Source organism: Emydura macquarii, unplaced genomic scaffold (assembly GCF_026122565.2).
Source record: "Emydura macquarii macquarii isolate MOO-44397 ecotype Brisbane River unplaced genomic scaffold, CSIRO-AGI_Emac_v2 contig_1203, whole genome shotgun sequence".
In the NCBI taxonomy this organism is placed as follows: Eukaryota; Metazoa; Chordata; order Testudines; family Chelidae; genus Emydura; species Emydura macquarii.
The window spans coordinates 32409-46089 of record NW_027131340.1 but is presented as its reverse complement, the minus strand read 5'-3'; the positions used below and the strand labels follow the sequence as shown (position 1 = coordinate 46089).

The 13681-nt window shown below is 55.1% G+C and overlaps 1 protein-coding gene across 2 annotated transcripts; it reads right to left on the bottom strand.

The window, feature by feature from the left end:
- Positions 1-293: 293 nt before the first annotated feature.
- G6PD (glucose-6-phosphate dehydrogenase) lies at positions 294-13554 on the bottom strand. 2 transcript variants are annotated; one of them, XM_067546911.1, is made up of 13 exons: positions 13492-13554; positions 12615-12754; positions 7475-7512; positions 7255-7363; positions 6815-7032; positions 6477-6635; positions 6164-6289; positions 5827-5920; positions 5198-5384; positions 4720-4955; positions 4449-4525; positions 1325-1417; positions 294-1025 (listed from the first exon to the last, which is right to left on the bottom strand). In XM_067546911.1, the coding sequence occupies exons 2-13, from the start codon at positions 12732-12734 to the stop codon at positions 935-937; spliced, it is 1548 nt and encodes a 515-aa protein (XP_067403012.1). In that variant the 5' UTR covers positions 12735-12754; positions 13492-13554; the 3' UTR covers positions 294-934. The 2 variants fall into 2 exon arrangements, with proteins under 2 accessions (XP_067403012.1, XP_067403011.1); XM_067546910.1 differs by lacking the exon at positions 13492-13554 and adding an exon at positions 13149-13239.
- Between the last annotated feature and the right edge of the window lie 127 nt (positions 13555-13681).

Genomic DNA, 13681 nt, shown 5'->3' with positions numbered 1-13681 from the left:
GTGGTACCTTCGTGGTGGGGGAAGCAGCAGGACATTCCCCAGTGGGCTGGAGAGAAGCAGTGGGGACTTACCTCTTTACACACATGGGTAGGGATGGAGACTGGCCTCTGTTTAATGCCAATTCCCCCGCCCTCCCAGGACTTTCAGCTAGGGCGGAGGGATCGACCAGGTAATGCACTGCAGGGCTGGGGCCAGGACCAGGCTCCAGTTAACAAGGTGTTGGACACCCACGGGGTGCAGGACACAGCTGAAAGGTCGCAATGTGGCCAGACAGATAGAGCAGGAGGCTGAGACCAGTTCCAAGGATCTCTGTTTACAAAACAACATCATTTACAAAACCCGCGAGGCTGGAATGTCTCAGCAGTGAAGCAAGCACAGAGTCTACTAGAGCAAGAGGCTCTAAGCTCACCCAGCCCTACGTGAGGCATGAACTGCAGGGCCTGAGAGAGCCCAGGGCAGGGAGCAGGCTGTAAACATAACAGGTTGTGCTAGGCCCAGTGCAGGATAGTTGGAGCTGGTGGTGGGGAAGCTGGACCCAGGGAGCTGGAGGGTTTGGAGAAGGGTAAAGATGGGATTGGTGGGGGTTGCAGGAGGCCTGGGTGAACCAGGCCCCAGGCCCATAGGGGCAGGGAATTGCAACCCATTTGACTAACGCTCCAGGACGAATCCCAGTGCCCAGTTCCCCCCCAAACCCTGCTGCCTAGCTCCGCCCCATCCTGCCCTTCTCTGCTAGCTTCCCTCACCAGTACCCAGGCTCCTCCCGTCCCCAACCTTTTGTGCCAGCATCCCCCCCCCCCATACCCGATGTCCCCCCGTCCCTCTTGGCCCTCAGCTGCATGTCCCCACCCCAGGTGCCCATGGGGGAGGAAAAGCAAGCGGAGCTGGCAGCCTGCCTGGGTGAGAAGCACGGCAGCTAAGGGAGGCAGGGACTGGCTCAGAGCTTGTGCGGATTGACCCAGCGGTAGGTGCCCTCGTACTGGAACCCGACCCTCTTCATCAGCTCGTCCGCCTCGGCCGGGCCACGACTGGGAAAGAGCAACATGCTCACAGTTAGTGCCCATGGGCAGTCCTATGATCCTTACAGAAGATGGGTCTGGGACACGCTCCCCAATCGAATGCCTCTAGCCAGAGACTCGCCTTTCTGGGAGCTTGACCCCCAACATCTAAGACACCTCCCACCCCCCAGTGCCTTGCCAGGCCACAGCACCCCCACATTCACCCAGTGCCCCACAGCACCCTACATCCCTCCCATTCTCCTACTGGGCCCCCCAGCACCATTTGTGCTTGTTGCCTGGGTGTCAGGCACAGCGCTGTGGGGCCTTACCTGCCATAGCAGTAGGGGATGGGTTTGATTCTCTCCGACTCAATCTGGTGCAGCAGGGGAGTGAAAATGCGCCAGGCCTCACGCAGCTCATCACTGGGGGGTGAGGGGAGCATTATCAGTGCTTGTGCCAGCCGCAATGGCAGCGGGGTGGGATGGGGGCAGTGACTGCCAATATCATGTACTGGATGGGAGGGGGTGATCCCATGCTGAAGGGAGGGTCTGTGCCACACTGGGACGGGCGCCAGCACCTACCCACCCTGACCCAGCCACTCCTCCAGGGTCCTCAGGGATCAGGCCAGACTCCGCCAGCATCCACCACACCAGAAAGAGAGCTGTGGAAAGTTAGCCCGCTCCCAACCTTGCACATGGAACCATTTTGGCTACCCCGTATTTCTAGACAGTGGGCAGGAAGGGAGGGAAAGCTATTAGATACCTGGGGCTGTGTTATTTGGGACCCTCAAAAGTGGGTGTGCTCTTCCCTGCCTGTCACCCCTGAACCGTGTAGCAAAGACATGTCATTGGGAACATGTATATGGGATGAATTGGAAAATGTGACTCGAGTGTTGTATAATGGTATATGTGCTTGTGTAACCTCATGGGAAGAGGTATACTGGGAGAATGGAAATGTAGATGAATGTAAATGTAATGTCAGTGTAATTTATACAGGAAACCATACTTACTACCTCCCCAAAGCAGAAAAGAGACAAGTAGTGGTGAGTGCAGAATCTGTCAGTTTTTCAATTGATATTGGTTTGGATTGGCAGGATCTGACAGATCATTTGTTTAAGGGAAGCAAGGTCTCTCAGCTATTACAGCAAACAGTGGATCATGCTGGAAACCGAACCATTCAGATCATGCACACAAATGGGGATATGATTAGGATAACAAAATCAGAGAAAGAATTAACAGCATATCATTGGTATGATATCTTTACAGGCTGGTCTCCTACCTCCAAGGGAATACTTTCAATAGTTTTATACCCATTGTTAATAGTGTTGATTTTAAGTGTAATATGTCTTATTGGAATGTGTTGTATGTTTTGTTGGGTAAGGCAAATATATGTTAAATTGGAATCATGCATTCAGATCGCCTCCCAGTATATGGCCCTCAGATGATAACACACAAAGGGAACTGACCCATTCAATCCTAAACTGAAGGGTCAAAAGGGGGATAATGTAGGCCACAGCAAGCCCGTGCACTGTGATAATGTAATATAGGTCTGAATCAAAGTGGGTCTGAACCATGGATACTATGTGATGCTTAAGGGTTAATTTTTACACTAAGAAAAAGAACAAATCTAGGACATCCTGCCTAAACACTTTGTGATTTAACATTTATGACACATTTGGCCCTGCTGTTTGTTACATCCCTAAGTGAATGTTGAAACTTAATTGTGATAATTTGCAAGTAAAGAGAATTGCCCAATGCATATCAGGAATGTGGTTTGATGTGTAAATCATGAGGCAGTGAGAGGGCAAAGAAGATTTTTATATTTTCCTTTAGTAAAATGGTATTAATAAAATTGATGTAGGTATAAGGATTTTATGATGTTAGTAAGCAAGTAAGTACAAGACAATGTACTAATGTCATGAAATAAGAATGTAATGATTTTTAGTAAGCATGAATGAGGAAAGAATGCAGTTTGAGTGCTGAGATAAAACAGTGAGAAAAACAATTGCTGCTTCAAGGACCAGAGGGAGAGAAGAAGCCTTTGTTTAAAGAACTTTACAACCCAGATGGCCAGATCAAGAGAACCCCTGGAAAACAGGGGAATTAACACCCAAAGACAGGAACAGCCACAGGAATGAAGAAATGATGAGAAAGCAGTCACACTTACAACTTCAAACGTAATTGATGATTACATCAATCAAGGAGACTACCTGACATGACAGGATCATAGAATCATAGAATATTAGAGTTGGAAGGGACCTCAGGAGGTCATCTAGTCCAACCCACTGCTCAAAGCAGGACTAACCTCAGCTATATCATCCCAGCCAGGGCTTTGTCAAGTCTCAGCTTAAAAACCTCTAAAGATGGAGATTCCACCACCTCTCTAGGTAACCCATTCCAGTGCTTCACCATCCTCCTAGTGAAAAACATTTTCCTAATGTCCAACCTAGACCTCCCCCACTGCAACTTGAGACAGTTGCTCCTTGTTCTGTCATCCGTCACCATTGAGAACAGCCTAGCTCCATCCTCATTGGAACTCCCCTTCAGGTAGTTAAAGGCTGCTATCAAATCCCCCCTCATTCTTCTCTTTTGCAGACTAAACAAGCCCAGTTCCCTTAGCCTCTCATAAGTCCTGTGCTCCAGCCACCTAATCATTTTTGTTGCCCTCCACTGGACTCTCTCCAACTTGTCCAGCAAGAACTGAACCCAAATCATCTCTACTGAAAGCATGAGTCTCTACTGTACAAGCTAAAAGAATAAATCTGTCAGCTCAGTGCCTAGAGCTGACACATACATCTCTATAATCAGTCTAGCCACTAAAGGGATGCAGAGAGAACTGCACTGTGCTAACTTGTGTTGCACAAGTATGGGCCAGGGACATCACTATCTTGCAGTTCATCATTAATATAAGGATCCATAGACCCGAATGGGGATGGGTTAACATAAAAATGGGAAGAAGAAACCTGGACTTTGGGCTCGTTCTGCACACCCCAAGGAGCATCATGTCGCGACCAACAAGACCCCGGCTCCAATCTTGTGCCTGGACCACTTGGCCAATGGCTTGAGCTCAAGCAACAAGGGACTGGTAATTATACCCCTCCTGCAGAACTCTGTGTATGTCTGTGTGTGTGAATGAGAGAGTGTTGTAGGCAATTGTTTGCTTTTTGAAATGTTTCTCTTTTCTGTATTCATAATAAACGCGGCATATTGCCTTATCCCCTGAATAAGATCCTGCTGTTTATTTAATAAGTATAACACCAGCACCCACCCACCCTGACCCAGCCACTCCTCCAGGGTCCTCAGGGATCAGGCCAGACTCTGCCAGCATCCACCTGTCCTGCTCTGCCTGGATCTGGCCCCAGCACCCAGATGCCCCAGGGCAGGGCCCAAACCCAGCCACCCCAGGGCTCTCGGGGATGGGGGGAAATCAGCATCAGACAGGCCCAGCACCCACCTGCGAACAAAGTGCATCTGGTTGCCACAGAAGACGTCCAGGATGAGACGCTCATAGGCATCTGGTAGCTTCACATCCTGGGGAGACGGGAAAGGGAGATGTGAGCTGGGGGTGTGGGGAAGGGAGGGGTCATGTTGGGAAGAGGTGGCTGGCCGGGGAGGGCGGGGGGGACAAGGCAGGCTGGTTTGGCTGTCATAGATGAAGTCCAGGTGAGGGATGGAGGGAAGGGGATGCTGTGGGGCTGGTTGGGGGGGGCTCCTGGGGCCAGCACCTTGTAGCGGTTGCCATAGGTCAAGTCCAGCTCCGACTCCTCGGGGTTGAAGAACATGCCGGGTTTTTTGGTCATCATCTTGGTGTAGACGGCCTCATTGGGCTGCACCCGGATCACCAGCTCATTGCGCTTGCACTGGCGCTGGAAGATGTCACCTGGCACGTCCCGGAACTGCAGCCGTACCTCGGCCTTGCGTTCATTCAGGGCCTTCCCGCAGCGCAGCACAAATGGGACGCCTAGGAGGGTGTTAAAAACTCAGCGAGGGACCCCACTCCAAGAGCATGAATAGGACAGTGGGGGGAGGTGAGAGAGAGAGATACACACACGCAACATGTGACACCGCGGGAGAGGGGAGAGCATCAGACATCTCCTATCCCACTCCCCCTGCTCAGCAGTCCCATCCCTTCCCCCGCCATGGCACTCACCCCCAGACACTCGCTCAGGCCTCTGCCAGTCACCCCCCACCACGCACACTCACCGTCCCATCTCTCATTGTCCACGTATAGTATGACAGTGGCAAAGGTGGCCGTGTTGGAGCCAGCAGGGACAGTGGGGTCGTCCAGGTAGCTCTTCTGGGCCTCGCCCACCCCATCGGGGTTCCCCACGTACTGGCCTAGCACCACGTTGTCTGGCTGCACCTCTGAGATGCACTTCAGCACCTTCACCTGCATAGGGACAGGTGTCTTAGACCCCTGAGCATCGAACATAGGAGCCATGGCCATGTAGGGCACTGGGCTGCTTGGAGAGCAGCAGGGGAAGGTCAGGAAGCATGGAGAGCACTGGGCAGGGAAGCCCAGAGCAAAGAAGGGTAAAGGGGCCCAGAGGGTGGCAGGGAAAGGATGGGGGAGCTCAGGGACAGCAGGTTCATTCCGTGTAAGTAGCCACTCCAGTTCAGCCATTTGCAGTGGTGGTTCTGGGCCATCAGACGACACCTCAACCCAAACCAGAGCAGCCAAACTCGGAGCAAAGAGCTTGGGGTAGGGGAGGGGGCAGTATGGGATGCATTGGCAGGACACCGAGGAGCAGGGGGAGGGCCTGGGTCCCCACAATCCGTGCCAGGTGAGACACTCCTTGGGTTGGGGTGTTGGTCCCAGTGCAGCAACCCACCTTCTCATCCCGCACGTCGTCCGAGTCGGTGGAGGCAGGTTTCTCCATTGCCACCAGGCAAAGCATCTGGAGCAGGTGGTTCTGCATCACATCGCTGTGGGGAGCAGAGAGGGGTCAGTGCAGGAATCCCCATCCCAGCATGATCCCCATTCACTCGCCCCAATGCCCTCCATCGCCGTCAGCACCATCCCACCTCTCCTCTATCCACCACCAATGCCCTGGGAGCAGATCCGTGCCAGCCAGGCTGGGAATTCCCTCCCTCCCTTCAGCCGGTACCGTCTCTACCCGTCCCTTGGCCTGCAAAGCCAGCACTATTCCGCCTGCTGCTCCTGCTCACCGGATGATCCCGAACTCGTCAAAGTAGCCGCCCCGCCCTTCAGTGCCGAACGGCTCCTTGAAGGTCAGGATGACACAGGCCACATTGTCCCTGTTCCACACAGGGCCGAAGATCCGGTTCCCGAACCTGCTGGGGAGACGCAGAGGCTGCCTGAGGGGGAAACTAGCGTGATGGCAGGATTTGGGGGAGGTCTCACTATAACAGATGACAAGGGGCCCTGGAACACTCCCCCCCACCACCTGCTCGGCTCTTCCCTTAGGAAAAGGCTCAGCCCACCTCCCCAGCTCTGCCCCATCTCCCAGCCCAGCCCCACCTTAGCACCATGAGGTTCTGCACCATTTCCTTGCCCAGGTAGTGGTCAATGCGGTAGATCTGGTCCTCCCGGAAGAGCGATGCAATATGATTGGACAGTTTGTTGGAGCTCTCCAGGTCCTTCCCGAACGGCTTCTCCACAATGATGCGGTTCCAGCCCCTGGGGGTGTCAAATGTGGCTGCAACTAGAAGGGAACTTTAGAGACACCCTCCCACAAGTCCCCCCACTCCATGGGGTCTCCAGAGAACACCCCCCAGGCCTGTGCTCTGACTTCATCCCCGGAGTGCTCACCCTTAGACCAGGTCACACCCCATCCTGTCCCCACTCCCATCTCTCACCCATGGCCCATGCAGCATTCCTTGATGTTGCGGGTTACGTGCTCGTAGACGCTAGGGGGCAGCGCCAGGTAGAAGAGCCGGTTGGCCTTGTCCCCGCTGTGCAGTGCGTCCAGGTGGGCATTCAGCCTCCGGAAAGAGGCGCAGTCATCGTACGTCCCTGACACGTAGCTGTTTCGGGCGAAGAACTCATCTAGCTTCTTCTGCTCACCCGACTCCACCTGGAGGAAGGGGATGTGGACCCCCCATCAGCTGAGGTGCCGGGAGACACCCTGCCACACATCCTAGCCAATTGCAGAGTCTGGGATAAAGACTCCTGCCCCCACCCTGGCCCCCAGGGGAGCCAGATTCAGGGGTGCTGTACCCCAGATGCATACACCCCAGGGCCTGGGACCCCAGTCTCCTCTGCCCCAGGATAGAGGCCGCCCTGAGGGGGGCCATACCTTGAAGTAGGGCTGACTCTGCTTGCGGATATCTGCCACAGTGAGCTGGGAGCGGGCGTAGCCCACCACATAAGTGTCATCAGGCAGGAGGCCGTCCCGGAAGAGCCACCTGGAAAAGAGTTCAGCCGGGTTACCTGATGCTGGGCCACTGAGGCACTGGGCCATTGGGCCACTGCCCTGGCCTGGCTAGAGAGGGGTGCGAGAGAGAAGAGGGACCTACCAGATTGTTGGGTAGATCTTCTTCTTGGCCAAGTCACCCTGGAATAGACAGGGATGTCACAGCAGAAAACAGGCAGGGAAAGGCCCCAAGACCCATTCCTGCCCCCTCCCCTTTCTGTGAGCCAGCCAGGCCCTGGCCCAGGGGCTGGATCAGAGTCAACACCCTCTAGAAGGGAAAGGCTCCACCCCTCTCTCCAGGACACTCTCCCCCCAGGTCTGCTCCATGTCCTCAAAAGACCTTTCTTTGAAGCTTTGGTCTTTTAAGCAGGGCAGGGCGTGGCTCAGCAGGAGGGAGGAGCTGACCCAAACAGCCGCAGTGATGCAGGCAGGTGCACTTGTGGGCTCTGTGCCAGGCCCCACATGCCACCCCTATAGCCTAGGCATAGGAACTGTTGTGCTGGCGGGGGGAGGGGGAGGGGGAGAGAGATCAGGCTGATTGGCTTGCAAGCTACAGGGATTTGCTGAGTCACAGAGGCTCAGCACCACAAGAAAGGCAGTTCTTGGTGCAAGGGGATTGGTGAGGAGAACGGGACAGGACCCAACCAGTTACCAGCTCAGTGCAGGGTGACAGAGGGAGATTCCTAGAGCTGAGCCATGCAGACCTCCTGCCTGCTGGGAACTCTGAATCCAGTCTGACAACAAGGGCTCCCTGTCCACCAGTGCAAACACACATCCGCAGGCCCCCCCTCCACCCCCTCAAGGAAGGGACGTTCCCTGGACAGAACCACATATTGCATGTGGGGATGGAGCCCCATCCATCTGTCCCACCCTGGGGGCTCTGTAGAGCTGGGCTGTCCCCTTGAGATGCTGCTCTGGGGAGTGTCACACACTGGGGAGCAGGAGGATGGGTGCGGACACAAAGGCAGCTATGGGGTAGGTTAGACACAGGGGCAGGGAGGATCACACTAGGTGGGTTGATTCCCAAAAGGAATTCTCCACAGACTCCAAAGGATTACTGCTCCCATCCCCCCGCTTGCCCTCTCCAGCGCCTGCAGCAGATTAGCTGCCTGCTTGTCAGCTAGACCCAGTGTGGCTCTTCCTAATCCTTTGTCAGGAGCAACCTGACCTTGGCTCCACCCACTGGCCCATTTCAATCCAGACTAGTTCAGAGAGAGGAAGGGGTGGGGGGAGGGTGGAACCAAGCAGTGAGTCACAGGAGTCAGGCATCCTGCCTGTGTACACAGCCCTCTTTCCTCCCCTGCAAGCATGACACAGCAGGACAATGCCTGGGGAAGGACCCAGGTGTCTGGAGTTCAACTCAGAGCAAGTCAGTGTGCGAGTACACACACACAGAGCAGGGATGTTAATCCCAGGCCAGGGAATGGGTGAGCAGCTAAGGGCAAAAACGAGCCAGAGAGACTCAGGCAGGCCCCAGGTATCTGGGCCCAGAGCAAACCAGCATGTCCACAGCTCCCCTCGCCCACACAACAGCAAAGGACATTCATGTTTGCCACCCGCCCTGCCCAGGAGCCAGAGGCCACCTTCTGCTCATTCTCTGTCCCAGATTTCAGCTGTGATCCCTGCCACCCCAGAACCTGGCCCAGGTCTGCCCCAGAGAGACTCAGGCAGGCCCCAGATATCTGGGCCCAGAGCAAACCAGCATGTCCACAGCTCCCCTCGCCCACACAACAGCGAAGGACATTCATGTTTGCCACCCGCCCAGCCCGGGAGCCAGAGGCCACCTTCTGCTCATTCGCTGTTCCAGATTTCAGCTGTGATCCCTGCCACCCCAGAACCTGGCCCAGGTCCGCCCAACTGCCTTGCAAAGCCCCTGGGGAAATTAAAGAAGGAAGCCAAAGAAGCTCTTTATCTATCACAAACACTAATAAACTGGCTTTCTCCTTCCTCCTGCTGCGAGAGAGGGGCAGGTGCCGACCCACAGAGACAGACCCAAACAGGTGGCAGTCCCCCGTTGCAGCTCGTCTTGGCCCCAGTCACTGTGTGGGGATGCCCAGCTTCAAGTGTCCTGGCTAGGGCCCATGATTCACTGCCATGAGAGCGGCTACAGGAGGGCATCAGCTCCACTAACGTGGCCGTTAACTCACTTTACGTGAAGCTGAGGCAATGTCTGTGTCTAAAAAGGGAGCCTGCTCTTGGGTTCAATTTCCCTGGGTGACCTTGGACTAGTCATCGAATTGGTCCATGCCTCACTTTGCCCACTGTAGGGTAGGGACTGTCTTTCACTGCATGTTCGAGCAGCCCCTGGTCCCCAGTCAGGTTGAGGTGCGTATGGTGTCTGCTCCTGGTCCCAATGGGGGCCCTTGTATTTTCACTTTGTGCTGTACACCTAGGAACACTGGCCACATGTACAACGTGGGGGCTTTATTCTGGAAAACCAGGAGTCTGAGAAGAACTTAGGGGCATATAGGACAAGCAACTCAACACGAGCTCCCAAGGCGATGCTATGCGATCCTGGGATGTATAAACAGGGCAGCCATGAATAGAAGCAGGAAAGGGATTTCACCACTGTACTTGGCCTTGGTGAGACTGAGACTGGGGTACTGAGTCCCGTTCTAGTGACCACATTATAAAAAGAGTGTTGAAAGATTGGAGAGGGCAGAGAAAGGAGCCAGAAAAATTATTCAAAGGCTGGAGAAAAAAGCAAAAAGAGCCTGAAAGGGCTCCATCTGTTTAGCATTTCAAAGGGAAGATGGATTCCAGCGTGAAGCATCTTCATGGGGAGAAAAGCTCTTCAGCCCAGCAGAGAAAGGCTGCACAAGCACTGGGAGACGGACACTGGGTCCAGTTTTGATCAATGTCTTCATTAATGATCTGGAGGATGGAGTGGATTGCACCCTCAGCATGTATGCAGATGACACTAAGCTGGGGGGGAGTGGTCGATACGCTGGAGGGTAGAGATAAGATACAGAGTGACCTAGACAATTGGAGGATTGGGCCAAAAGAAATCTGATAAGGTTCAACAGGGAAAAGTGCAGAGTCCTGCACTTAGGATGGAAGAATCCCATGCACAGCTACAGACTGGATCCGAATGGCTAGGCAGCAGTTCTGCAGAAAAGGACCCAGGGGTTACAGTGGACAAGAAACTGGATATGAGTCTTGTGTGCCCTTATAGCCAAGAAGGCTAACGGCATATTGGGCTGCATTAGTAGGAACATTGCCAGCAGATCGAGGGAAGTGATTATTCCCCTCTATTTGGCATTGCGGCGGCCACATTTGAAGTATTGTGTCTAGTTCTGGGCCCCCCACTACAGGAAGGATATGGACAAATTGGACAGAGTCCAGTGGAGGCCAATGAAAATGAATGGGACTGGAGCACATGAGTTATGAGGTGAGGCTGAGGGAACTGGGCTTATTTAGTCTGCAGAAGAGTGAGGGGGATTTGATAGCAGCCTTCAGCTACCTGAAGGGGGGTTCCAGTGAGGATGGAGCTAGGATGTTCTCAGTGGTGGCAGATGACAGAACAAGGAGCAGTGGTCTCGGGAGGTCGAGGTTAGATATTAGGAAAATCTTTTTCACTAGGAAGGTGGTGAAGCACTGAAATGGGTTATCTACGGAGACGATGGAATCTCCATCCTTAAAGGTTTTTAAGGTGCAGCCTGACAAAGCCCTGGCTGGGATGATTAGTTGGGGTTGGTACTGCTTTGAGCAGGGGGTTGGACTCCTGAGGTCCCTTCCAACCCTAATCTTCTATGATTAGCCATTGGAACAAACTCCCAAGCGAAGTGAGGGCTTTCCATCTCTCGCCTGGCTGCCTTTCTGGAAGATGCTGTAGCCAAACACAAGGTGCCAACTAAACAGCGGCCTAAGTGGGCAAGATTCTCAGGTCCAGGATACACACGTGTTAGACTAGATCAGGGGTTCTCAAACTTCTTTTGCTGGAACCCCCTTTGAAAATATTTCAGGCTGTGACGATCCCTCCCCAAAAGTGATGAACCCCCCCATGCCATGCCACCCTTACTGGCATGTACATACTGACAGCTTGCGACCCTCCTATAATAACCTCATGACCCCCAGTTTGAGAACCCCTGGACTAGATGATCTAACAGTCCCTTATGTCCCATTCTACAGCAAGCTGAGGCCCAGGGAGGTTTACTTCCATGAGGCTAGCTAGGCCAGGTGGTGTAGCATTGACCTTGTCTAGCCACATGGAGGTAAGCCCTAATTGGGCCTCATCTATGCCAGGTTTTTACAGTGATAGCCATGTCCTTGTGACCACACACCTCTCTCTGCAAGAGGACAAAACCCAGCCACCACCAGCATGGGTGCTAGATCAGCTGGAGTAGTTTCAGGGGTCTAAGGGTGGACTGTGGGGTGGGGCAGTTTTGGGGCATCTGAGAGTGTCAGGGAAAATTTGGGGCAGTGGGTGAATTCGGGGGCAGGGTGTGGTCTTAGCCACACACATATGCTTGCTGAAATCCTGTTACTGCTTACAGGATCAAGACAAGGGGGATTCAGCCAAGCCAGAGCCTGCCCTCAACAACCTGAACTGTCTCATCACCATGGCCAGTACTAGCAGGTGCACCCAGGCCTCGGGTTTCCCCATAGCGGGGCACATGGCTAAACCCAATCTGTGCCTACAGGGATTAACAGGCCCCGGCTGCTGCTGGAGCCAGGTTACACACCGAGCAGTAACTGCTGCCCTGTGTTACACAACGTGGTGCAGGAAGTTGAGTCACCCTCTTCCTGGTTACAGTGGCCAGGCAGACTGGCTGCATCCACCAGCACTAATTATTTTGGCTGGTACAATCCCTGCCCGCTCCTTAGCCAAGAGTCCCAAGGGTCATGTGGCAGTACCCGAGGAGCCCCGAAGGAAGGCTGATCCAATCGTCCAGTGGCGTGGTGCTTCAGGGCTGGGGGAACTCTCTCTACAGGGGAAGCCACAGGGGGATGGGGAAGATCAGTCTTGCCATGACCCCTAGAGCCATGGGCCATAGGGATTTCAGGACCCTGACCTACAGAAACACAGAGCTCTTTGCAGGGGATCGGGGTCCATCCCTACAGCTCACTGCCCAGATCATCCAGTCAAGTCACCTTTACTTGTTGGCAGGGTCAATGCTCCACAGAGTCTTTCAAGGAGCTCCCTGTACCCCTCAGTGCTGCCTGTCTGCAGACTCTGGCACAAGGTGATGCTGTTCCCACCTGGCATGGGTCACCCATCCAGCTGGGCTGCACGTACTCACCGAGGCCCCCATGATGATGAAGATGTGAGTGTCAGACTGAAGGAAATCATTGCCCTGGCATAGCTCCTCACGCAACATCCCGCACACCTGCGAGCGGCTCAGCTCCTGTTGAATGGCCATGGTGCTTGAATTGCTGCTCCCTAGAACAAGAGAGACTGGGTGGTTTGTGTGAGCTGGATGCCCCACCCCTGGCAGGGCTGGCCCAGTTCGTGGCTCCCCCCACACACACCCTGAGCCAGGGGAGCTTCATGGGCGGGGCAATAGATCTTAACGAGCCAGGGATATTCTGAGCTTCAGGGCAGAGGAGCCCCAAGTTGTGTGTGTGGTGGGAGAGAATGGGGCCTGCAGGGGAAGAGGGGCTCTGAGGGAGGATGGGGGGAAATGGGACCCAGTGGGGGTGTGAAGAGAAGTCCCAGGCTGGAAACAGGGGGGGTATCAGTTTTGGGTCCTGCCTGCGTGGTCCCCCTAGGTGCATCACCAGAACCCCCAGTGCCCCCTAACTCCAGGCCCCCCCAGTGTGCCATGCCTCCTTACTCCTCATCCACCAGCACTCCTGCTCCACGGTGCCCTCACCCCGAGTGCTGCCCTCTGCTCCCAGCCCCCCCACTCCCACACGTCCCCCATGCTGACCCCCAGGGCCCCCTAACTCCAGTACACCACACCCACTTACTCCTCACTCCCCCAGCACCCTCCACTCTCCTCAGTGCCTCCCGCCCGCCACTATCCCCAGCATCCTCCTGTTCCCCCAGAGCTGCCCCCGCCCCCCGCAGTGCCCCCAACTCCTGGCCTCGTCCCCCTACTCCATGCCCCCCGCGATCCCCCTGCCCCCACCCGTGCCCCCCACCGCCTCCCTGCTCCACGTAGCCGCGCTCCCCACCGCTCCCCAGATCTCGCTCCGCCGCCGCCGCCACCGCCGGCCTCACGCTCGCCCGACTCCCCATCCCCCTGACCGCCCCGCCCCGCCCCCAGCGCCGCCATGACACGTAGTGAGGCGGAAGAGATGCCCGCGCTCCTATTCCCAGCGCGGTCCTAGCTAGTCCGCGCCGCCGCCTGTGGGTCCCTTTCGC

Coding starts and splice junctions, on each gene's coding strand:
- G6PD (XM_067546910.1), bottom strand. Junction 5,385..5,826: donor ACGACGTGCGGGATGAGAAG/GTGGGTTGCTGC, acceptor GTCCCTATGCAG/GTGAAGGTGCTGAAGTGCAT. Junction 4,956..5,197: donor GGACAATGAGAGATGGGACG/GTGAGTGTGCGT, acceptor ACACCCTCCTAG/GCGTCCCATTTGTGCTGCGC.